General features: G+C 38.3%; 1 protein-coding gene across 1 annotated transcript; it reads right to left on the reverse strand.

Annotated features, from left to right (window-relative positions):
* LOC136415066 (uncharacterized) lies at positions 1-21,118 on the reverse strand. Its single transcript, XM_066399445.1, has 3 exons — positions 20,801-21,118; positions 2,449-3,467; positions 1-2,393 (listed from the first exon to the last, which is right to left on the reverse strand). Exons 2-3 carry the CDS (start codon positions 3,449-3,451, stop codon positions 1,537-1,539), a joined length of 1,860 nt encoding a protein of 619 aa, XP_066255542.1. The 5' UTR covers positions 3,452-3,467; positions 20,801-21,118; the 3' UTR covers positions 1-1,536.
* Positions 21,119-25,210: the final 4,092 nt, after the last annotated feature.

A 25,210-nucleotide genomic window follows, 5' to 3' on the forward strand; every position in this document is an offset into this window, starting at 1 on the left:
TTGTCCAACTTAAAATAAAGTATATTTTTATAGGCGAAGATACAGTGGTGATGATAACTATATAAACAAATCATATATTTTTACATAAGAGTCACATTTATGTACAACTTGAGACTTCTATGACATCATAATATACATTTATAACAACGTCCTTACCTCAATAGGCAATTGTCTTCCCAATTATACGATACATTTCTTACATGATTAATAGCAGATTATAGGTAAACGGATGCAACAAAATGAGTGCAAAAATTCATATTTTCAAATCTAAAAATATGAAATTAATCCAGTGCTAACAAGACAACAATTACTTCCTAAGCAGCCGCTAAATAGTATTAGTACTTCGTCTACAAATTTTTAATTCTATTTGACAGAAATAGGAGCTCCTATATTGAACAAATCAAGCAAAAACTGGAGACTGATGCAGCTCTCATAACGCAGAATTTTCCATTTAAAGGTGAAATATTAAAAAAAAACACGGGGACATCGACATATGATCCATAATCACCATCATCATCGTCAACGTTCTACGTTTAACTGTACCTGACTATTTCCTTTCTCTCATTAAACTTCTAACAATCTAATTTCCTACAGTCGACATCAATTAATCGCTACAATCAATAAAATCGATTTATTATTAAGTTTAAATTAATTTTACAATATATCTCGACAGCGGAAAGCGAACAGGTTTATTGTTCGATCACGTTTAGCGTTAAATTTTCATTTTCATTATTAGATAAATTGGGATTCCAAATTTGAGTGGACCCTTCGCCAACTCGTCCAGATGTTCAATAGGCGAGAATGAGTGAAACGTTATTGAATCAGAAAACTGAGAGAGAAGACATTTGGTCGAATTCGGTTACAATCCATCAATTTGATACATGTTTTGATACACATCCTGCGGCGTGCTCTTGTTTAGACGGATGTTAATTTTTTTTCTTTACGACTTCATACATAAATTCACTTTCTCTTTGTCTGTCGATAATTGATATAGATTTAAGATGAGGGCAGTCAACTAGAGAACGTCCAAGCAGGAAAAAACGTATATAGAAATCGGATGAATTAATGGAGGTCTGTGTTTTTAAATGAAGAAATATCTAAAATTCACCCAAAGACAACTAAATGATAACCCTGCAAATTTGTCCATAGCTCTAGTTGATTGTATCAAAATGAACGAGTAAGACCAACCCAAAATGGCGATTTTTGTATTTGTTTTAGACACGTTATGGAGTTAGAATGCGCCAGAAGTTTATTCACCATTTTGTTAAGATATGTCGACTATTTTGTTGTACTCGGCTCCGTGGATATTCTCCAAAATCGCCATTAGAACTTTACTGCTTTTACTATTGACTGTAGGTGCTACTTAAAATGTGTACAGTGCAACTTCTTCTACATATAAGGGCAGATTGAAGTTAAATATGGCATTTCCAACCTTTCCCGATTACCAGATCTTTGATTCACCTCTACCAGTCTAATTCCACGCTACTATAAATCGAATCAATGATATTTAAGTAATCTTAACAATATAATAAGACATTAAACCACCTGAACAGTGGTATAGGCACTGAAAGTCACCTTCTTCTCGTTCTTTTTCTTTGGAGTGGTTGCCTCACCGTGCTTAATGCTGCTCTTGAGGTTGCCCCCCTCCTTGTCCAAATACCTCAAATCGCTGGAACTCGACCATTTAGTACTACCTCGCTGGCTCACCTCCCCTTTACTACCAAAGTCCTTGATTTTCGGGGTCAAGCCAAATACCCGGTTTCCCATGGTGCTCTCATGATTCTGCCTTGATGTGTTGTTGTAGGCAAACGAAATGCGAGGTTGAGTGGTCAGTTGTGTTTCCGACGGTTGTGTTTTGGGCCTTAAAGTCGCAAGGAACATGGCATTGTTGTAAGGGTAATCTGAAGTGGTGTCAATGTATCTATAAGCCATGGGCTGAAAGTTTTGAGAGCTAGAACGAGTCTCGCTCTTACTCCTCGAGCCTTTCCTCAAGATCCGAGGAACCGAGTTGGTCCAAGAGCTACTAACGTTCTTTTCAAACAACGGCGATTTTTGAACTCTGTTCAAAGTCGCATTCTCCTGGGGAGGAGCATATTTCCTCGGTTGTGAGTTAGCGTTAGGCTTGAGCAGGGAGGATAGATTACTTCTGCCGAGGACGTTAAAGTTTTGGCCGAGTTTCTTCGGATGAGGTTCGTTGGCGGTGCTTTTGACTACTAACCGATTTCTCTCAGAAGATGCGAAGTCTTTGAGGCGCTCAGTACTGACGCTGACACGGACAAATTGACCACTGAAGACATCTTCAGTCTTTTCAGGCAGCGAAGGGCTGTAAGGAGGTGGCAAAGGGGCCGGCTTCTTTTTTCTTCGACGCTCAGGTCGACGAGGAATATCGCAGTCTGAAAAACAATCGCATTGAATCATCATCAAGTTGATTTACTCGGTAATTTTTACCTAAAAGATCCTCAGCCGAATTCCACACTTTCCGCAATCCTCTCACTCCAACATCATTGACTAGATCACTCTCCTTACTATCTACACTTAAAACGTCTTCTATGGAACTACTCCTAACCACCTTTCTCTTCTGTACACCTAAATCGCTTCTAGAACTAAACCTGGTGTCGTTCACCAGCTCGTCGATCAGCTTACTTTCGGTTCTCTGTCTCGAATTCACGCTCCGCACTATTGGACTCTCATTACCCTTAGAAGATGGAGCATTAATAGAGATAACTCCAGAAGGGCCGTGATGGCTTTGCTTCTTGATTTCTATGTGAGTTACACCATTATGGTCAGTACGCTGAAGCAGGTTGTATTTGGTAGCTGAGCTGTAGGCTTTCTGATTGGCGACAGCTTTGAGGGCTGTAAAGTTAGCGTAGAACGTCTGCAGCCTTTCCAATTGATCGAATTTGAACACCAGAGTCTCGTCTTTTATAACGAAAATCAAGACATGGGGATGCGTTACATCGGAGTAGCAAACGCAGTCGGCCAAATCGAAGGTTTCCCTCTCTCGAAAATATCCAGCTTGTCTCTCGAAACTTTCTTTAATCGAGTTAACATTCTTCTGTGTGAGAGTATTGGTCCTCTCAGTCTCTGTCTCACTTTCAGTTCCTGACCCCCCATTGGCACTATCGGTCTCTGCTAAGGCCGGCTTCGGTTTATCGATAACGAAGGTCTCATTCTCGCAACTGATCAGAGAAATAGTGTCGATGTCACTCTCGAAACCTTCATCAGCAGCAGTGCTTGACCCTTTGGACAGAACGGGAGATTTGGAGACATCTCGCGCAGGTTTGGGAGGCACCGGAGGCTTAGGAGGTTTGGAGAGGAGAATCAACTCTAACTGAGTCTGCTTAAGTTGGAGGTCGTACTCTAGGGCCGACTGGTTGGACTGCCGCTGGCATTTCTCCACTATAGCGGCCAAAGAGGTTATGGAATGCTGCCGTGAGAGTAGAATTGGCATCTTGGCAGGTCATGGTCTGGAAAAGAATGTAAGCAATTAGCGAAACGTCTACCTGCGTTTAGATTCTGTCGAAGATTGTTGGATTTCTGGTAAAAATCGATCGGATCCGAAATTCAACAGTCTTTATGTCTTTTTCTAATTTACTAACTGGAAGAGTCAAGTTTATTAAATTTATGGCTCTTTCTCTACTGTGCAGAAAGAAGTGTAAAACGATCTTTTCTATTATTTTTGACCTCTCGAAAGAACATCTTTTCCTTATGTGAAAACCAGATGGCCAAGGTGATGAATCAAAGGGCATCTGCAATATTGGTCCCTAATTGCAGAGTGGTGGCAAACTTACTAATCTTTTGTATAGTCAGTTCTTAATGAGCTTTTAGAACGAACACAAGAGCGTGCCTTCTGATTGCAATGAATAAAAGAAGAATTGAAGTATCTTGTGTGAGATTATTTCTAAACCCCACACCTAATGAAGGTAAACGTCAAATCAAAGATATGTGGCAAAAAATGATGAATATACCGGATGACGTTTTACACCAATTATGGCATTTGATATAAAAATAAAACATAAGAGAGAATGTCGGGGATTTCTCTCCCGAATGCTTTTCTATGAAAGAAGCTGCATTTTTTCAGATTCGCTTAGCTACATCACTCTCAACACTTCAAGGGTATGGAAATGACACCATACGGGTCCGCAGGACATCGCTAGAGATCTCGCCTCCTATGGTCACATTCAACCGCATAACTCGAGCAATTAAAACGTTCTTGTGGCAAATCTCCCGTGGTAAGTAAATGATTTAATTCCAACGGTACTCGACGTCTTTTGCATAGTCAAATGCAGGTTATTTGTCGGGTCTGCTAATATTATTTAGTGTTCGTAAGTGGCTCGGCTTGGCCGTTTGATTGCCGTTACATGTCTACTTTAGCAGATCAAATAAATATCGTGTAACAATAACCGACTAATGGGAACGGCAAAGTGTGCCGCAGTTGATAAACAGAGTCTTTGAAAATCGTATCTGTATCGCAGGAGGTAATAACAGGAAATTTGAAAAAGAAACTACCGACTGTCGGACCAGATGACGGGCCTTCGCAAGTAGATTGTGGTACACAGATCCTGGCCTAGTTTTTATCACATGCCGCTACTCCATCCATGGTGCACATTTAAACTCAAATATCAGCCATCTTAAAGGGCCGTGCATTAAAAAGTCATTAATTTATTTCTCTTGAACGTTTCATTGACGCACGCGGTCATGATGTTGTTTCAGGCCGCGGCAGGAAAAACTGCGGGCTAATGAATAAAATAAATGATCGTGTCCACTTGCCACATACAAGAAGATGTCCACCGTAATTGGTTACGTAAAAAAGAAACGTTATGCGGTTGACAAATTGATTATAGAGTCATTAGTGACTAAATTGGAAAGTGTAATTCGACTACGTTTCATCCTTGCGAATTGGTAAAAAGCGCTTAGGCAGGCCTTCGAGGATGACTTGAATGAAAATGCAACACACCATTAGATTGCGGCTGTGAAACGCGGTAGATATCGGATTTAGCTATGCAGAAAAAGCGAATTATGCGACTCGAATCCTGCAACTCGGAGAGATCAAAGGAGTCAATTTTTGCTCCCGACGGGCTGCAGAGTTTAATTCGAGCAAAGGAGCGGTTGCGAACCAAAGTTCTTATGAACTTTTCTTTATGAAACGATCTGAGAAATCGCACCTTCAGGTATGCTAAATATAGGAAGTTTATGCACGGAATACAGGGGGGGCCATTTGAATAAGGCTACTTGCGAGGAGTGGAACAGGCGCCAGGCTTGAGAACATTCCACCAATCTGTTACGTAGCTTTATGTTACGCCTAGGTACATCACCATTTTTTGGCAAATTACCCGGCTAGATTTAAGTATCAATTATCCTCAAGAGGACTGCTCTGTATAGTAAAACTTTCATCCCCTTTCCTTGCACGAACTGCAGTTCGGGTACATCCATGTTTCGTTGAACCTGCATGACTGCGGCACCCCAATGAAAGACCAATGTTGTTATTTACTTGGGCGTTGCGCTTTAGGGATATAGACAATAAATTGACCGTTAATCGCCTCTTAACCATAGCACGCCTATATGTGTTAGCCCTCAGTTTTAGAAGTTGTTCCTGAATTCGCTGTTCCAGTACGAATCCTCTAATTGCTACACAAAAGACTTGCGTCAGATAAAAGTAAAAATACAGGGTGTCCAATTTGAAATCGAGTACTGCCTAAGCTTCACTACAACCATTTCCCTAACCGCTCACGAAATGAATCTCGTTTAATTACCGATTTTAATTACTAAAAGCGTCATTTTATTTATTGATGAACTTCCAATTTAATCAAAATTTTTGAAAATTTTGCATCATTCGGTGAAGAAAAATTTAAACTATTCCGATTTTTTTGCCCCCGAAGACTAAAATGATCGCGTATTTCTTTTAGCGTTAAATCGATGGTCCAATGGGCAGTCAGCATGGGGTAGTACCTGCACGTTTAGCACGCGTTTCTAAGACGCATTTAAAGCAGCAAATACCGGCCGCACCAAGGGTATAGGTGGTTGACATTGACTTGGGAGCAAGATTAATATTAATGCGTTACAATTACGTTACATATTCCCACATTATGTAAGTACTGTTAACTGCATAATTACAGGAAAATATTTGTCGGTACTATTTAAGGCGACGCTGCTCGATTATCATAGCGACTTTATTGTTTTACTCTCGATGCATGTGAGCGTCGTGGGACGGCCGATGATGGCCTGAATCCGACATTGGGCTTCCTTCAGATTAATAAATTGCAATTGATTGAGGTGAACAAAAACGTTACAGCCATTAGATTAAGCGATTAAATTGTAAATGGGCCTTATCGTAGGTAGGTCGTACCGCTGAAAATACTCCAATTAAGCGTAACATCCGCTATATCATGGCTCGACGCGCATATAAATTAATAAGATTTATCTGAAATCTACGTTTTCTTTGGAAAAAAAGGCAGCCACATGAAAAACGTACTTGTATACTATTTCCCGTAATAACAGCTGGCATGTGTACCGCGTCTATCAGCACAAAGAAGATTTAAGCCTCAGAGAGATGAAGAGTTTTCACACGTGCACACTTAAACACAGGAGATGACGCGTGTTACCTTGGAGAGTGCTGATTCAGTGCTTCCATTATTATCTCTAATGAAATACCATAAAGCATGGCTTTGTTTGAAGCCACTTCAAGAGGGGCATTTATTTATTATTGGAGAAAGTGCCTCTATATCATGGACGAATAGCATTCCTCAGACCTCTTCTGGGAATATAATATCAGACCACAAAACCACTGTAAATCATATCAAAAGGTATAATTTTTCCCAGTTACATGAGGGCCATACCTGCATTTTGCAACAGAAATGAGAAGATCGTATCATCAAATTCATACTAAAATAACTGTAAATCGTTTCGGAATACAGTTCTTTCATATTTGCGAACTCTAGTAATCTCGGATGATGATCTTTTGCGTGGAATACACTGCCTGGTAGTTTGTAATCTCTTTCGATATTACCAGACCTCTTTCATTATCTCTAAAACGTTTATGTAATTGATTAAGACGTGGATAAATCGTTTAATAGAAGAACTGAGGTATTATTATTGCCACAAAAAATCCTTCTACTTCCCGATTCCGTTGGATATCTTCATCGCTTTCGTAGTTACTAACAAAAGTTACCGTCTCATTTATAATATGTTTTACTCGCTGCACATTGAACCAGTCAACCAATTTATACACAGGTTCGAGATTATGGTACGGAAACTCTGTTTTCTTCAATGGATCAAGGCTCCGCATACGTGAATTGGAATAAGAATCGGTTTACCCGAACTAACCTTTTTTGTCTCACAAGGTGAAATCTTCTTAAAACTAGTCTTCTGTCGACCAGGTAGTATGAGATTTACCCCGGGCACTGTCCTCCTCCTCACCTCCTTCGGCCTTATTATGGCGTAGTAGGCAGAACTTGCCCCATGCACCTTCGCACCTACCTCGGGCTTCCCTTTTTCCACCAGGAACCGCTGCTAAGCATTAATTTATCAAATTTCTGTTCACGTATGTATCTCGCTGCACCTGTGTTTTTCTGGGGTTTTTGTCGTTTATTTTTCTTTTCAATGTAAAGCTAATCTTATCAAACAGACCCCTCTGTTTTCTTGCACCTTTTAACAATGAATTCCCGACGTTCTCCTTCTTTATATCGCCAAAATCGATGCAGGACGTGTTCCTCGGATCCTCGAAGTCTAGGCATTCGAACATGGTGTCTTCTGCTGGGTCGCTTTTTTTTATAAGACCAACGTTTGTCTGGGCCAGTTTTCCTATCCTCTTCAAATACGATACAAGATATCTGTGTTCTGTCATGACTTAGGTCATATAATAATTTATGACTCCCCACTCTCTATTTGCCTAGGTTCCCACTTCATGGAACCACTTCGTCCAGTCCTTGTATATGTATATCCCATCGATTTTGCCATTCATCCTTCAACCGTTCTCTCTCAGTCTTTTTACACTCTTCTCCTCTATCACTCTCAATCAAGCTGAACTAACCTGAACCAACCTTGGAGTGTGATGACCTTTGTCAAGGGATTCGTGAAAACGAAACGGCTTTATCTCGCTTTCTAATAAAAAAGTGCAAAACAAGTTAGGTCGCGTTACTAATCGCTAGAAAGTCGAGAAACAGGCATCTACGCACAAATATTAAGGCAGTAAAGGAGTTAATAGCGCTGGATCCTCTGCTTATCCGACATTTCATAATTGCGGATGTAATTTAGTTTGTGCGTAATTGTAATTAAATTTGTCATTAAATAACGCAATTTTATTAACTTGATATTATTTACTTTCTTCCGCCATGCCTAGACATCTGTTGTTCTCTTATATCATCATCATCATCTGCTAAATGACTTTATCGCAGTTGAAAAAACCTGAAGAAAAAGCCCCAACCAGGAACAAACCGTAAGCAAATCCAAGACACATTAAAAGCCAGCTACAACCTATTCATGTGTATCAGTTAAAACTTAATACCATTCATTTCGTTTTCTAATTTGACCGGCCTTATAAGACCATCGGCGGATCCGTTAATTGCAGAATCTTTGCGAGCTATTATTTACTACTACGAAATCTAACAACAGATAACGAGAGTGAATGTACCGTGGAGTAGGCGTGGAGATTGAACCTAATCGAGCGTTTTAGCAGCGAAACTCTTTAATCCTTTCTTCAAAATTGGTCAGGCCGCAGAATTTATGGGACCTTGATCGGCGCTATCTCAATCTCGATAGGCCGTCAGCGGCATCGCCATGGAAACAGAGCGTTAAGGACCTTAAAATTAGAGGCCGAATCTCATGGATTTACCGGAAGGTACCGACATCTTACGAAAACTCCTTAGGCATCTCAGAATGGTGTTTGGTTTTTTTTCCGGTTGCGACTCGACCATTTCCGTTCTTTATTACGTAGAACGGCCTATTCACGAGGAATGCCGAGGCTGGGCGGACTTCTATTTTATGGTTGTTATAAACATGCGAGGAATGTTTCGAAAAAAATCATAAGTTAGAAAAGGCTCATATACATGTATACGAGCGCTTTAGTGGGCAGTTCTGGGATCCCATTCATATTTCGTTCGCTGGATATTTTTATGGGTTTGTCTACTGCTCGGATGGGCCGTTAATTGGTTCATGGTACTCAAAATTGCCATTACCTAATATGTATCAACACTGATATCATCACTTGAGCATTTTTAATTACAGATAGCGATGAAGAGAAAAATGGGCTATTGTGAGGCCATACATCCTTGTTGCTAAATATGGACGCTTTTTCTATCCAGAGCCGGATTTTAATGAATGATTCACGTCATGGCGTGTGAACGAAGGGTCAAAGGAATCGAGTTACGGAAACCACTAATGACACCTGTTGTAGGGTTCGCTTTGTCAAACCACCGTGTCGCCCCACAAGTTTCTATGTTGTGCCTTTTTTTACCTTAATAGTCATTTCCAGCGGCTGCAGTTTTAACGTTTTTTCAGTTGTGTCGAGTGCTGTTTCCTCATTCCGGTACCACCGTCATGTATGAAGGATACCGGAGTAGTACGACTGGGTTGTAGCGGCTATTTAGATTTGCATGGAAAAATCTTTTGTTGTATCATCATCGTCACGAATTTGATCCGAGAGATAAGTTTTGGTTTATTGTTCTTGGTCAATGCAATATAAGAAAATAGTTGGTTTCTGTAGCATGTAGACATAGACACCTCCCATTTTCCACTACGCCTTCTCTGTATTTTCGCAACTCCTGACTATTCAACACGTTAGGTTTTCACATTAATCATACATCGGTCCTGCATGGAATCGGCTTTTCAGCTATTATCGGCAGGACTATCTGAATTGAGGAGGGTAGTTTCACGAGAATCTTCTTGACAATTGGTGGATGCATCTCCATGTAAACTTTGTTTAGATAAAATGAAAAGTGATAATGCGCCAATATCTAACGATGAAGCAAATCAGCGTCAAGAAAAATTTATCAGGTACAGCTGAATTGCTACAGGAGGAATGAAGGAAGAATATCTCAAAATTTATTTGGTGGATACAAACGAAAATTTCTTATCGCAAGTGTTCCTGATTGGACTTGAACCTTGAGGAAAATTAGCCGTAATGAAGTTCAACCAAAACTGCCAATTATTTCAGGCATCGTCAAATCCTTGGAAATAATCTTGCAAAACAAAGACAACACTCCAATTTCCCATTCCTGGTTCAACATACTTGCACATACGTTTCGGTGGAATTTTAATAAGCGACTTAGCCTTATTATTATCGTTTCGAACCATTACAAGTGCTTCAAATCTGCAACGCCTTAAGAATAAACAATCTCGGGCTCGCATTAAGGTTGTGTATGTCGATTTCGGTGTATTCGTGATCGAACTTTCAAATAATAAATTAGTTTTTGCAACGATTGTTCTCAACTCTTATGGCTCAATTGCCAACACAGGTAGTGAGGCAGAAAAATCAGGCATTGAACCAGTAGGTTATCAGAGATAAAAGACTGTTTGCATAAACTAATTACTGTGCTTGAGCTTAAGCAACCATAAGCCCGTTTACTCACCTAACGTCACGGTTCTAGGGACGTACCGTTCAACAATCAAAGAAATCAACCATTGTACTTGTTTTGTGGTCGGAATTTACGTGGCCTCATATGGAAATTTCATTTTGTTATACACTTATGACCGATGAGGGTCCTGTCATGCATCGATTCCATTAGAAAGTGACTGATCTACTCCTACATCACTATCACGCGCATGTTGCAAATAAATTAAGTAATAATTGAGTTCGTCATGTATAGCTCCTTGGGCAAAGCTAACAATATATTAGAATATAGAGTCAGCTTTTTGTGTAAAAGTCGTGTGTACGTGAAAATTGGGCCAATGCAAGTCACCATATTCCAAGTCTCCATTCTAATCCATCTAGTCAATTTATTAAAGGTAGGTTACTTTGGTGTAGCGTGTAAAAGCCGATTTCATGGCTCGATTTCGATGGTTACTCGGATAGTCGGTGGGTAAATAATAGTTCCTTGAACTTCATGGGCTTTAGATGACAATTTAAAGTGGGCCAATGGCGCTTATGCATATAAAAGGAGATTTAAATAGTCCCTAGAAGAAGATTAACAGAAGAAGGGGAGGGGAGGTTAAAGTCCCCTAAGCGATCAATCCGCACATACTGATCGGCTGCCTGGCTGCGACAGAATCTCACCTCAGACGGGTGGAAGCTGCTACCTCCGAATGGCGAAGAATGCTCCAATCTTCGTTAGCAGCGAGGGCTGAGCCCGAATTAACGATGCAGATAATTCAGGCAAATCCAGTTTTGATCACACTGATGAGGCTCTCCAGAGCTGACGCATAAATGGCGCATTACAACAAGATCTGCAGCGAAATGAAACTAAATGTTACGACCCGCTCAGTTCGTAGAATCATTGGGTTGATACAATAAAGCTGAACAAGGTGCGGTCTTTTGAGGTCAATAAATAAATCTTTTGCCATTATCGCACGTGAAATTTCGGGTGCCCGCGTGATTTATTAACGAAACCACCTGTCGAGCATTTATCGTGCGGTTCGTGATGAGGCATCCATAAAAAGATCTTTCACACCGAGTAAACAAAACGCGCATCACGAATACGAAATTAGCGGTTTTCTCAGACATTAATGCCTTCATAACAACGACCAACAAAAATTATTAATGCAAATACTGAGACCGCACTTTTTATTGACTTTTGCCTGAGGACAAATATGTGTCATCACGCGCGCCTTTTGATGCTGTTTGACCAAGCGAAACTGGACAAATCCCGGCCGAGTTAGAAAACCAATTACGGCTAATTAATTTACATAGAGCCCGTTGGAAATAGAAACCTTTCCGCTGATGGCGAGGAATGACAGCGATTACATAACAAGTGCATAACACGAGATTCTGTGGCATCTCATGCCCGCTGTTTCTTGCACAACATTAGCGTTGAAATTAAAATGAAACCTCAAACTGCAAGACGAGATGTAGAAGATTTTCTCAGTTATTGCCGCTTTCTATTTGCTTACCTTCCTTAACGCGTGTGATTCTGAAACGGAATGGTGATGAAACGTGTAAATGTTATAACATGGCAGCCTCGGATAGGAAAATGTCAGTTTTGGTGTTTATCTTAGAAATCAGAAGGAGATATCGAGGTCAGCTTGGGGACATTGTGAGATTAGAAACTCGGAAATGACGAGTAATCCACGAACCTTCGGTCAAAACCTGTGTCTTATGAGATTCAAATCGATGTGACAATGGCGCCATCCATTACAGACGGTTTTTCGTTAAGTTTGTCAATAAGGGAATAGACTCCCCCTCTGGGGGACATAGGTAGCATGGCTGGGGAACCGGTGCTTTTCATCCCCAAGATCCTGTCAATCAGGCTGAGTGTGAAAGAGAAGAAGTGCTCATGGGAAAAATGGAGGAAGGATGCTAAGAACAGAATAATGAATGAATGGGAAAAGATGTGGAAGAAGTACGCTGACTGGACAAAGGTTCGGGAACCAAAATTGAGGGATTTATATGACGCGGAGTGGACCCAATGCAATTACGTGCTGACGCAGAAGTGTATGGGGCACGATGTGCTCGGTAAATATCTGTGCAGAATAGAGGAGGAAAATGAGACCGTCTGTTGGTTCTGTCGGGAAGAGGCCGAAGATTCTCCAGAGCACACCTTGCGGAAGTATTCGAAATGGGAAGCGGAGCAAAACGAAATCGGAAAGAATGAGAGAGTGAGAGTGAGAAGAAGCGGAGACAGTTCAGAGTGATGGTGGAAGAGATCATGGAGAGGAAGAATGTGGACAATGAAAAAAGAAGGAAGACCAACATTAGGAACGGGTGCGCCCGAGTGAGTGTCCCGAAGTACACCAGGCCAATCCTGGAGGACATCAGATAGCCGGATGTCTTCCTAAGATTTCCACCTCATCAGCAGCATCAATTCCGGAATGAAGTCCTATTGGATTCGAACTAAATTGACTGGAAATTTAGCTGCTCATAAATCTGCGGAACTGTCCACAAAATGGAGACCGGTAAGATTTGATCAGAAGTGACTGACAGAAAACAGCAAATGCAGTTCTGTGATTGGCCAAAGAGTCACCTCACTCAGCACCTCCGAGAGCAAAGCGTAAATAAAGTTTTTCTATCTTGCTTCTTGCTTCTCTTCGTTGCGTCCTCCATGGTGAAGGGACGGATCTTACCAAAAATAACTAAGAGACGACGAAGATTTTAAACAAAATAGAGAATCAAGTGACGTGATTAATTGATTCAAATATTTAATAATTAAAAATACATGCTCCTTTATGCTCTTAAAGGGATTTTTATGTTTATCTTGAGGAAGGTCTGTATTTTCTCATCTCTTGCTTGGGTAGAATATTTGTGTTTGGCGGGAAATAGTTTAAGTAAGTTGCCAATAGTCTGCTAGCGCCTTTCCATTGGGTACAATTGATCAAGATCGGTGGATATAAATGAAGAAATTAAGGGAAAAATTAGTGGAAAAATGTGAGGCAAAGTATGGAATAAATGGATGAAGACTTTTTGATCCCAATAGAACAACAAAATCCAGTAATTTCTAAGTAGATGTAATAGAATGTTGAGGGCATAAAAGGTGTGAAACAGGTTCTGGTGAACGAACCACGCAGCACCGGGATGCACCTGTAGCTGTGTTGCTATAAAAAATAAATAAAACGTTTAATTTCTTTTCGTAATGGACGTTGTCCATTATAAAAGTAGCATAAAAATAGCCTTTAAATTATCACGTTTTGCTGCATAAACACAAATCACACGTCGTGTGTCCCAGATTGTAATAGAAAGTATCCAAACTGAATGCAGGCCTTTAAAGCCATTCCCACCGTTAGAAGAGGAACTTTTATATTTTATTATAATTTACTTATATTTGCTTTTCAACGTTAATTTGAGGCGCTTTAATTGTTATTACTTCCTGGAAAAAGTTGCTGAATTAAACAATGGGCGTGGAAAGTAGTCGGACTTAAGTACTGTTAAAAGTCTCCTGTTAACCATTTAGGCACGTTTTTCTTGCATTCGATTTGGCAGGAATTTTTTGATAGCTTGAATATACGTCGGAAACTGCAACTGCATTTTGCCGATATTTGCATGAGGAAAACCGAGAGGTAAAGGTCGAAATTAATCATTGCGATTGTACGTTTATTTGCGCGATTAAAATTTCAAAGGTTAACGTTTATTTATTTATTTATCGGTTCGCCTTCGATATGAAAGTTTCAATATTATAAAGACCGGCGATCTTGCGGCGATGGCAATGGTCAGACCACCTCGGTTTCCATATTTAGTTGCCAGCCAGATTATACAATGCAAATCGCGAGATCTTGACTCTTGATTTTTTACCGGAAATTGTGTCTTGTATCCGAATAAGTTATTGTTGTTGTTGTTATTTTCACTTGCAAACCACTGTCGGGGACCTTGACCATAATGAATTGCTCGTTGCTGCATCCCGGATGAGTCAATCGACCACTGCAAACGGTACTTTAATGGATAATCAAACATTCACCCACGCAACTGGTTGTTATTAAAAATGGAAAACCGAGAATTAGAGGCCTCGGGTGATTCTTGGCTCGAAATTATTGCCTTGTAATACTTTTTTAGGTGCACCACCGCTCCTTATAGACTTCTATGTAGTTTTCGTGTTAACAAAAATTTATTGGTAGCTAAAAGAATGGAAATATGTTGCGTACATTTGAGGAGAATTGCTCACTTTTCCTTTTACTTTGGTTGGGAATAACCCCTAACACGCAATTAGGATACCTAGCAAAAAATGATACTGGGGATGAAGTGTTTCTTTGTCGAATCCTTGTATAGATCATTTTTTATTCTAATAAGAGGAATTATTGCGGATTTTTTCACGACTTCTGGAAAATATTCAACATCTGATGTATCTTCACATTGGGACACTCTATAATACTCTGTATGCCGTCATCGTAGGGACCGGTAAGCTGTACACTCGCAAAAAACGCTGCAAAGTTATTCGGACGCTTCGAAGCCATCGTATTGTTGCTATCGTTCATCTTATGACTAGTATCTTTGCAAAAAGCAAATTGTAAAGTATTTTGTATGTTTCGATATCGTTTCATACAAAGATGATTCAGTCGAGTGGTAGCACGACAAACAAGATGTCCCTGCTACGCAACAACCTAATAATCGTTTGTTCTTGTGTTTGGGTTTGAGACTTATCTTATTTTGCAGTTTTTATTATGGAGACAGAATTTGACTAAATTCCAGAACAAATCGACACGTGATCTTGCAATAATACGTCAGCCGGGAGTGACGCTTTGGGTTAAAGAGGCTTTGGAAACAAAAGAGTAACCCTTCGATTGTCAGTTTTAATAATGACGTCTTTGTGCATTCCCAGTTTCGCTCGCGAAAAAAAAATCAAATTTAGAGTAAAAACGTGTGGAAAATTTGGAAAAATGTGTGCGAACTTGAAGGATAATTAAACAGTAACGTAACGGGTGTTCGTATGAGATGGTACTTTGTGGAAAACCAGTAAAAATCGCACTTTAAAATTCGATTTTTTATAACAATGCCGGGATAATCGTCTCGTTTACGTTCGGGTCTCCGAAATCGCACGATCACCGAGTAGCATACCTTGATGAGGCACAAACTGAATCGAAGGCGAAGTTTTGGTGATTGAAAAGAAAAAAGTCATAGGCGGGCGTGAGATCGGGCAGTGCAGTGCGTGATGTATCGAAACTAACAAGTAATTGAAACTCCTTTTCTCAATGGCTGACGGATTACCAATCCAGAAAGGTAATTTGAGGTAAGTAATAGATGTTTAATCACTGTACCTAATTTAACCTCCCTTTTTATTAATTTTATTTTCTGCGTTCGTAATCACTCTAAGTGGTTTTTATCACTGTTTATATATCATTTCTCAAGCATGTACATGCTGTATATTATTTCGTTTAGTGTATCGTCACCGTGCTTAGACCGGTGAGGTGTACATTTGCTGCGATAAAGTTATTTGAATGTTTGAAAACTATTGTACCCTTGCTGTCCTTCCCCCTATGGCTCGTACCTTTGCAAAAGGTAGATTGTAAAGTTTCCTATAGATATTGTTTCATAGCTAATTCAGCCGAGTGACAGAAGCGAGAATCGTTCCATTTAATTCTTTAATCAGTATCAGAGGCATCCTGGCAAACACATCACTCATACAATTCTATTTTTAATATTTTTTAAGGGTTATGACGTATTACTTGTGTGTTCATGTAGTCTTTGTGTTTTTTTGTCTTAAAATATCCTTTGAATTAATATACAGGGTGTTAATAAATAAGTGCGAAAGATTTTAATGGATGAATGCTGAGGTTTTTTTTAAGTAAAAAGTTCATATAAACCCAGGTTCGAAAACACTTAGTTTCCAACATACAAAGTGTTCAAATTCTTATATGCTCATGCCATGACATATTTTTAAGGAAAAAAAGGCACGCCAACGATTTTCTTCAAATGTTCCATTAATTGTTAACAAAAAAGACAAACATTATTTTAAAACTAAGTATAATTATAATATATGTTGAAAATGAGTGCCCTGAGCCGTGACACAAGTATCTACTCTTCGCCTCATTGACTGGTGTATTCGTTGAAATAATTTTTTATTTTAAAAACGGCTACATGAGCAACAAAATACTAAGAAGTCTTTTTTCTTAACAATTAATGAAACATTTGAAAAAATCGTTGGCGTACCTTTTTTCTCCTTAAAAATATATCATGGCATGGCCGTATAAGAACTTTAACGCTCTGTTCCTTGGAAACTAAGCGTTTTCAGATATTGGTTTATATGAACTTTTTTACTCAAAAAAACTTCAGCAATCACCCATTAAAATATTTCGCACTTATTTACTAACACCCTGTATGGATGCACCTGCAATATGGTATAATAAGATATTCAATAGGGCTATTTTGATTCATCATAGCCTGTTTGAAAACCTTACCAAGATAATTGTTTTCACAGGGGACAATGGGTATCCCATTGTCGTACCAGACTTTTATTCATAATTAATAATTTCAAGATGAAGAATTTTCAACGAACTTTTTACACGTGTTTGTCCCCTATTGATTTGAATTAAAATTCAAATTGTTCAGAAGTTTCAAGCAGATTCACCTTACGTTTGGATAAACTGAATGATTTAATATGGTCATAAATTGATTGTTAGGTGACCTTTATTAAATATTCAAGTTTTAATGTCGTCTATACGATACACAGAAAAACATTTTATGGAAGTATTTCTTGGCTTAATTAGAAGTTCCAAGGTAATGCGTACATCGAAAATCAATACGTCATTTAAATTATCAATTAGGTATATTACGGAAGTTCGTCGGAAACGGAGTAGGGTTTGAACTCAAATTTTTTAATATTTTGTATGTTTTTTTATGCTTTCCTTTTTTCATTCTAACGATTCTAGTGAAAACTAAAACTGCATCGTCAGAATCCATTTTCCCTTCGACTACATTGAAATTTACCACTCAGTATAGATACTTTATTCCCTTTATTTCCTTTAACTTTACTTATATATCTATTATTCAAGTAACTATCATCCTGTACGTCTAGTTTCAACCTCTATAATTTTTTTCCAATCTGAAATTCTGATCTGGAAATTATATTCTGGTGACCAAACCCAGGAAGAAAGCATGCAGCACCCATGAAAAAGGATACACTATGAAATGATTGACAAGGTCTACTTAAGGTGTCACACAAAGTCGATCGAAACGAATTGCATTATGTAAATGATCTCATTGTTGAAGCTTGGTAAAAGTTGTTATTAAAACGTCATTGCCAATGAACTTCGTGGACAAGTTGAGTGACGTCACTGGCCCTTAGCAGTGTACCTTATTCAGGTTTTTAAGTCGTCGAAGAACGCAGAGAAAATTACAGGAAGTCGTACCAGTCTCGAGGATTATGGGTTATTATGGGAAGGAATTATTTATTAAGACGTGCCTCGTGCAGTTGCTAGACAAAGTCATGTATGAACCAGCATTCTCATCGTTTATTGCCATTAGAATAAACTATTCAGTCTGATTCCCCAGACCTATACCATCGACAATGGGCAAATTAATACGCGCTTTTACCATGGGCATCAATGAAATTAAAAGAAAAATGATATTTACATCAATTAGCCAAATGCTTTGCATTGTTGAACAATAATAGAGATTAATTAATCTCTTTCTCATCTTAAATGGTTAAAAAACAAACGAATTAGGCAACACACGCGCCTTTCTTCTTTGTGAACACTTTCGTTCGGAACGTGCTTTGATTTTTCTCGGCGAATTGAATGCATTATTAATTTTATAATTAGCAGAAATAATTTTAAAAAAAATTAAGTTCATGTGCAAAAGGGGGAGGGGGAGGTATATTGGACACCCGATATCAGAAATGAGGGCCCTAAGTGTGCCACAAATTGTTGGTCTTATGAATCATTTTCGTGGAAATATACAATATACTATATACAGGGTGTTTTTACTTTTTCTTAAGGGCGCCATCTCCTCACGTGATGTATCAGATGTTAAGGTTCAGTCTTACAATTTGGCGGAATGTCCTTTAGTTTTTTCACGTTAGGTCTCCATGAAAGTGATATATATATGTACAAACTTTAGCCGAACTTTGACTTTCTTGTGCATCTTCACCCTCTATACCCATGATCTCCTAACCGTCATTCGAAAATGTCGGAAACGCGAATGTTACGAACCGATCCCAGTCCATTAAAACGTCCGCGGTACAGTACAACGGCCCGAAATCGCAAAATCTGGTGTGAAGAAATAGAAGAAAGGAAGTTACGAGAAAGAAGCAGCGCTTTATGATTCATTCAGCCATTCTTCGGCGGTGCTCATCTGTCGGCACCGATGATTGCGGTAGTGATTTACTGGTTGCGCAACTCGACTCGCAATTTTTTCTTTTCGGGGTGCGAACGGACCAACGGATAGCGGGATATTTCTACACGGTGGATGAGCAAAGTTCTCGGCTTCAAGGTATTAGATTTAGATGGATTTAGTTAACTGCGCAGCAGTCGACCGGGAATATTGCTTATTAACTGTATCCGAAGCCGACGGTTGTTTTGCCATAATTGTGGCGAATGAGAAAGAGAGGACCATTAATAACCTCCAAACGGTCGGCGATATTTCGAGGGCCCCCGCAGCAAAAGAAATGTCGAAAGAGTGCCTGTTGCTACTTCCGCTTTGCTTTCACACCTTCGAGCACACGACAACTAAATATTTCAATACAATACGTGTAAAAACAATGTTGTTATTAGAGGTGGTTGCATAAGCGTCTTATTGTATTAACAATAAGCATAAAGTCCAATTATATCAATACCACGGGCGTTAAGCCGGAGAAAAAATTGCTTTGATATGCATATGGAAGTTAATGCTTCCTCATTGCTACAACTATTGAATAGTACAGACACTAATTTCACACTTTTTATAATATTTTGAAAATGACACTTTACTCCCGGGCTTAAAAATTCATGAGAGGAAGGACTAGGATAATTAGTCGTAAAACATCAGATATGCGCTTCTTCTAGAACTGTCGGTCTAGGGTCTTAAAAAGGTATTTTCTCGTATAAAACATTCAGATCTAGAAATCGAACATTTCCACGTAATTTAGATCGAACTAAATTTCATTTGACGTATCGGTTTGGAAATGAACGAATGCGTGTAACGTGTCTTTATTTTTAGATGAGGCTTTAATGCTTAACAATGTTACAGACCTAGTTAATTAAAAAAGTTCACATTGTACACAAAATTTCAGTAAGTAGATAGGTATTTTAGATCGTGTATGCTCATGTAGTCGATTTATTTGAACTAAAAACATTGCATCTGGGTCCAATTTAAAATGATTCATTGAAACTAATTTGTCCTTTCATGGCGCCAATCAGGTTAACAAGCGTTAAGTCGGAAATGGTGTTTCTATACGCAAATTGAAATTAATTACTATTTTTAATAATAAATCGTTTCGGTTTAAATTAAATATAATTTAATGCATTGAAGACTTTGAAATTCTTACGATCTGCATATCTCAAAAAAGGTGCTTCAGCATTTTGTAGAACGCACGTCTGATTATTATGTTGTATGCTCAGCGACTTCCACATCATGCAAACAGAATTATTTATTAGTTAATCCACTTCTCTCGGCCTAGATAGCAGAATCTGCAACTGCTTATCCTGATTTCGTCTCATTTAAGTCTAGATTAAGTCCAATTAGAATGCATGCCTCGATCATCGGTCATCATTATTTTGTAAAAAGTCAGTTCGGACGTACTTCAACGATCATGACTTTTCACGGGCAACCGGAGGCCCAATTTGCGCCCTTTTTGAATAACAGCTTAGACTGCACCGGATCTATCTGCCACAGATTGTGTCCATGTGCAGTCCTGATAAATTCGTATTTTAAAAAACTTTCTAATACCTTTTTAATTCTATTTCTCTCTTTAACTTTAGGTGGTTACATGTACCACTCTTGGGTGATTTCTATAGAACTTTTTCTTTCGATTTCAAATGGTGTATGATGCTCAAAATTTTCAGTGCAGACGGGTGTGGCGCATATTCGATTCTACAAAGTCTTGCTCTAAACCCATACGCGGCACTATCACCCGGTGCTCACACCGTTAACGAATAATGAACCCCGCTGAATATGAATACCATCAACGAAAATTTGACACTTTGCTTAAGTTTTTATACTGAATTTTTTTTCACCACTTTGTCAAAAACAGACTTTTCATTTATAATCCTTAAAAACCTCAGAAAAATCTCGAGATAAATGATCTCTTACCTAACAACGCTATCCAAAATTAAAATAATCCATAGGATTCTCTGGACATAACACTCCATCCAAAATCACCCAGGCTCACCACCATCACCATCACCAGTCCAAGTTCCAATATTCTAGCACTCAAGCACAAATTGTCTCTCTTTGCGAAGAGATTTTCCAAAATTCGGATTTCCGTCGAAACAACAGAATTAAAAGGTTTGTCAGAAATGGTACCGCGGTAAGATCTGCAGGTAGGACGTTGAAGAGTAGTACCGGTGAAAACAAGCGACTGAATGTGCCGGTATCTGCACCGGAGGACCACCTGTTCGGGGGCCCCTTCTCGAATCGCTTGTGATCACAGGTGGAAGTCGGACATACTATGCCGAAAACCAGGCCGGAGTGCTCGCTTTACGTTTGTAGGACGTTTAGAAGTTCTGTCAGATATCGATTCGGTTGATTTATTATTAAATAGCTCAGTCACAATCCATATAACTTTAGTCTAGATTGTAAAGGTCAAGCTGTAACTATGTTTACTCGGAAAAGTCCTTGGCAAGAAATGCCTACAAAGGGCACGGATGTTGTATTGTTGTAGATTGGATAAATCGGTGGAGAGATTCGTAGGTAGTAAATGAGTAACACCTGAAGCTGTTTTCACATCCAGGATTGTGGATGCTGGCGATAATACAAAGTCTTCTCTCTTCCTTCTATTTCTTTCCTCTCAAATCTTTTTATGTTTATGTACACATTCTAGATCGATTTCCCTCCGGGTGTATAACTTCTAGAAAAGTCTCTCCTCTCATTCTCTACATATGTGGGAATAGGATGAGATGAAAATGTTCACTATGTTGGTGGTGGTGTTCTTAGACTGAGTTCTTTAAACTGTGGTTCTAAACTTGACCTGGAGTTTAAATCTCAGTCAGTCGTTATTCGTCATTGTTTTACTCTTCAGATCTATACTACGTTTATCTACATCAAATGGGGTTTGGATTTTCTCGGTTTTATTCAATGTATTATGCTCCATATCTAGAATGAACAGTACTGATGTAACCTGAAGGTATGAATTTAATTAATTTGAACAAAAATTGCAATTAATTAACAAATATTTATTTCTAGTCCAGCTTTTTATGAAATTTAGCCTTTATTGGACATGAAATATTGGAGCTCAATTTTGATGAACTGCTTAACAACGCTGATGCTGAAACAGATAGTTTCATCAGTTCTTTTGGAATATTCTTCTACACTCATTCCATGTTGCATCTTAATCCTCCCAATTGCTGTTTTTTTTGTGAATATATTCCGTAAATTGCTCAAATGATCAATAAAATGGCAAACCAAGTGTCCAAATTCTACATGCCTATAAAGTTATTTGTACTTCTTGTGCCTGTTTCTCATATGTCGGCGGACACATTCACTGAAGCTAGAGCCAACTTTCTTCTTTGTACCGAGCCTCTGAAAAAACTGGTCGACTGCAAAGTTCCAACTTTTTATTCGCTCATTAATTTCAGTCTTTTCTCCTTTGCGATATAAATATACGTCGGACAACGTAAAGAGGCTGTTTTACATCGAATTTTGTGCCTGATTGAAGGTATTGTCCATTATCAAAGCGAGCAGAGATATGAGAGTTAAAGTCGGTTAATTTTGCGCAAAAGTAATAATAAGTAATAGGTAAAAGTTCAGCGGATTCTCATGAACCTGCGACGACTTTCACGCCAAAAACACTGGGCGATCGCCCGCGGTCCGACCGAACAAGAAGATGAGCCTTATAAATAATGAAAGTTTCTCATTTGCGATTTATGTCGGACTTTAACGTCTTCCTTGTTAGCGTTCGAGTAAATGCCATAAAAATTATTCACTGGTTTTTACTCGATTTCCGCCTTCGATGATGCTAAAAATGGAAAATGATTTTGAAAAAGAATCTTACTTGTTGCTTTCCCCGGAAATCATAATGGTGACTAAGTACCTTTGGTCGGTAGGAATTAATATAAATAGTATATTGTACATCTACATAGTAGGAAATGTAACGAGAGTATGATTTTTTTGCGAGATGCCCGTATTATTTTTTGTGGACTTCAAAGATAGTTTCAAAAATGTAACTTCAAATCAGCGATTTCGTTTTAGATCGATATAATGCATTTTTTATAATCCAATAGTATTTATTTATCGCATTTTATGCTGAAATGCTTAATTTGGTATTGAAAAAAATGAGTTTTTTGCGTTTTTCAATATGGCGCAGCCTAGAAAATGACACATTTTATATATACTTAGATGTGCCACAAAACCGTTCATCATTAGAAAAAAAAACTAAATCTGCAGCCCGTTCTGATAAAAAGTTATTCCATTTTGAAATTTTAAAAATCGTTTTTAGGTTAGAATTACCAAGAAAAAAACTAAAACAATGTGGTGAATGCTCAAATGTTTTCTATATATTTGTGATTTTTTAAAGATTTTTCGAAAAACCAGTTTTCAAGTTAAAAATTATAATTGAGAAGATGGCGGTTTCAGGGTTTTTTTGGTCTAGGAGGTGGGGGTAAAGGTATTTTGCACAGCTGATTGGTATTAGAGAATTATAACCTATGTATTTATATGCCCTTTCAGTTAAGTTTTCAATTTAGATCAAAGAGCATTTTGATTATCTTAATGGGGGGTACTTTTGAACCGATTTTCGATATGTTAGCAAGAACCGGAATGGACATGGAGCCAAAATTCTAACACCCGAAAACATATATTGCACATTAAAAAAAAAAAAACAAAAAACCTGCTGCATGTAAACCATTTATTTTCCGCTTTGAAAAGATTCTCAAAGGCGTATTTGCCTTATTGTTCGCTTGACTGTTCGTAGATATTTAATTTGTTGATAATGCGTTAGACCTAAAAATCGCTCAAGCACATTCAGACTGAAAACCAGAGTTTTTTGCACTAATTACCTATATAACTATTTCACTACAGTTATCGTAGATGATGGTGATATTAATTTGCAACACCCACTAGCAGTTCTATGACGGTTTTTATACCTGCATTAAGTTATGCATTGCGGTGCTTTCTTCTTTCTTTAGATGAAAAGAGTAAAAATTCGGCACGCTCGGTCGCCTTTTAATTTAATTACTTTTAGCAGGATACATATTTATAGTTAATCCAATCGTAAATTACTGCTAATGGTTTCTACAAGATATATTAGAAATAAATTACCGATCTGCTAATTAGATCGTCGATCGTAGAAGTCCGCTTCTCTCTCGTCGGAGCGGGTTCTCTTGGCTTAATGCAAATTCTGGAAATATATTATTATCGCTAATGCGATTTGTGTTGGTAGAAGCCGCCTAGTTGAAAGTTGGGTGGCATTTTGCTTGAATTTTATATGAAAATGTATACTTTCGATCGACCTTTACACCAGGCCTTTCGATATCATTACAATAAGCTTAGCATAGCACAACCCATAGAAAAAATTGTAAATTTATCGGAAACTAATGTAACAATTGAATAATATTCTTGTTATTAGTTACGTAAAGTTTGTATATTTTAATTATAAACAATTACAAGTGACGAGGGCATAATATGTGCGGGGTGATTGAGATTGACTGACGGAAAACCAACATAGCTAAGTGCTCCTTAGGCCGGACGCACACAGAATGAGCAAAACGCTTTTAGGCAAAACGTTGTTATCTTGTCCGGACGCATACAGAGCGAAACAATTTTAGTCAAAATTATTTGGGATACAGATAATTCAGTTTCGTTCAAGATGTCAGTTTACGAAGATGAGTCAGTAGAAATTCCTATTGTTTTTTGGAATTGGCTATTACTCAATGAGTCTATGAAGAAAAAGAAGTTGTGGGTGCATCTAATAAATCAAAAAAAGACTACTGGAAAAAATATTTTCCTTTGTAAACGAGTTAAGGGCAGATGGAAAAAAAAGTAAATTTGTTGGACACAGTTGTGCTTTAAAAAGAGTTATTACAAAGAAAAGCGATGAAACTTTTGTATATGTAGGTGCACGTGTTTTTTGAAAATAGTGGATACCATCATCTAGTCATGTCGGGTATAGATCTAAAAATTGGTGATGTATATACAGTATCGACCATAATTATTGTAACTTTTAAAATTGATTTATATTTTTGTTTAAATCGAAGGGACGAATGCGCCACCCTGTACATACAACCTTTATTGAACTATCTTTACTTATCAGACAAAAGGAATGTATTACCTCTTCTTATAATCACTGGTATAAACAAGTTGTGTTTCTATGCTGGCCAAAAAAAACTATAACAATGAAAAATAAAACACATTTTTAATATTTAGTGTAATATCCTTTAGCCCTCACTACATCCACCATTCTATTTGGCATAGAATTAATTAATTTCTCAATTATAGCTGGATCTATTTTTAACCAAGCTTTTGATAGTGATTCGAATTGTTCCGTGGTATTTTTAACTTTTCGGT

This window comes from Euwallacea similis, chromosome 19 (genome assembly GCF_039881205.1).
Source record: "Euwallacea similis isolate ESF13 chromosome 19, ESF131.1, whole genome shotgun sequence".
Taxonomy (NCBI): Eukaryota; Metazoa; Arthropoda; class Insecta; order Coleoptera; family Curculionidae; genus Euwallacea; species Euwallacea similis.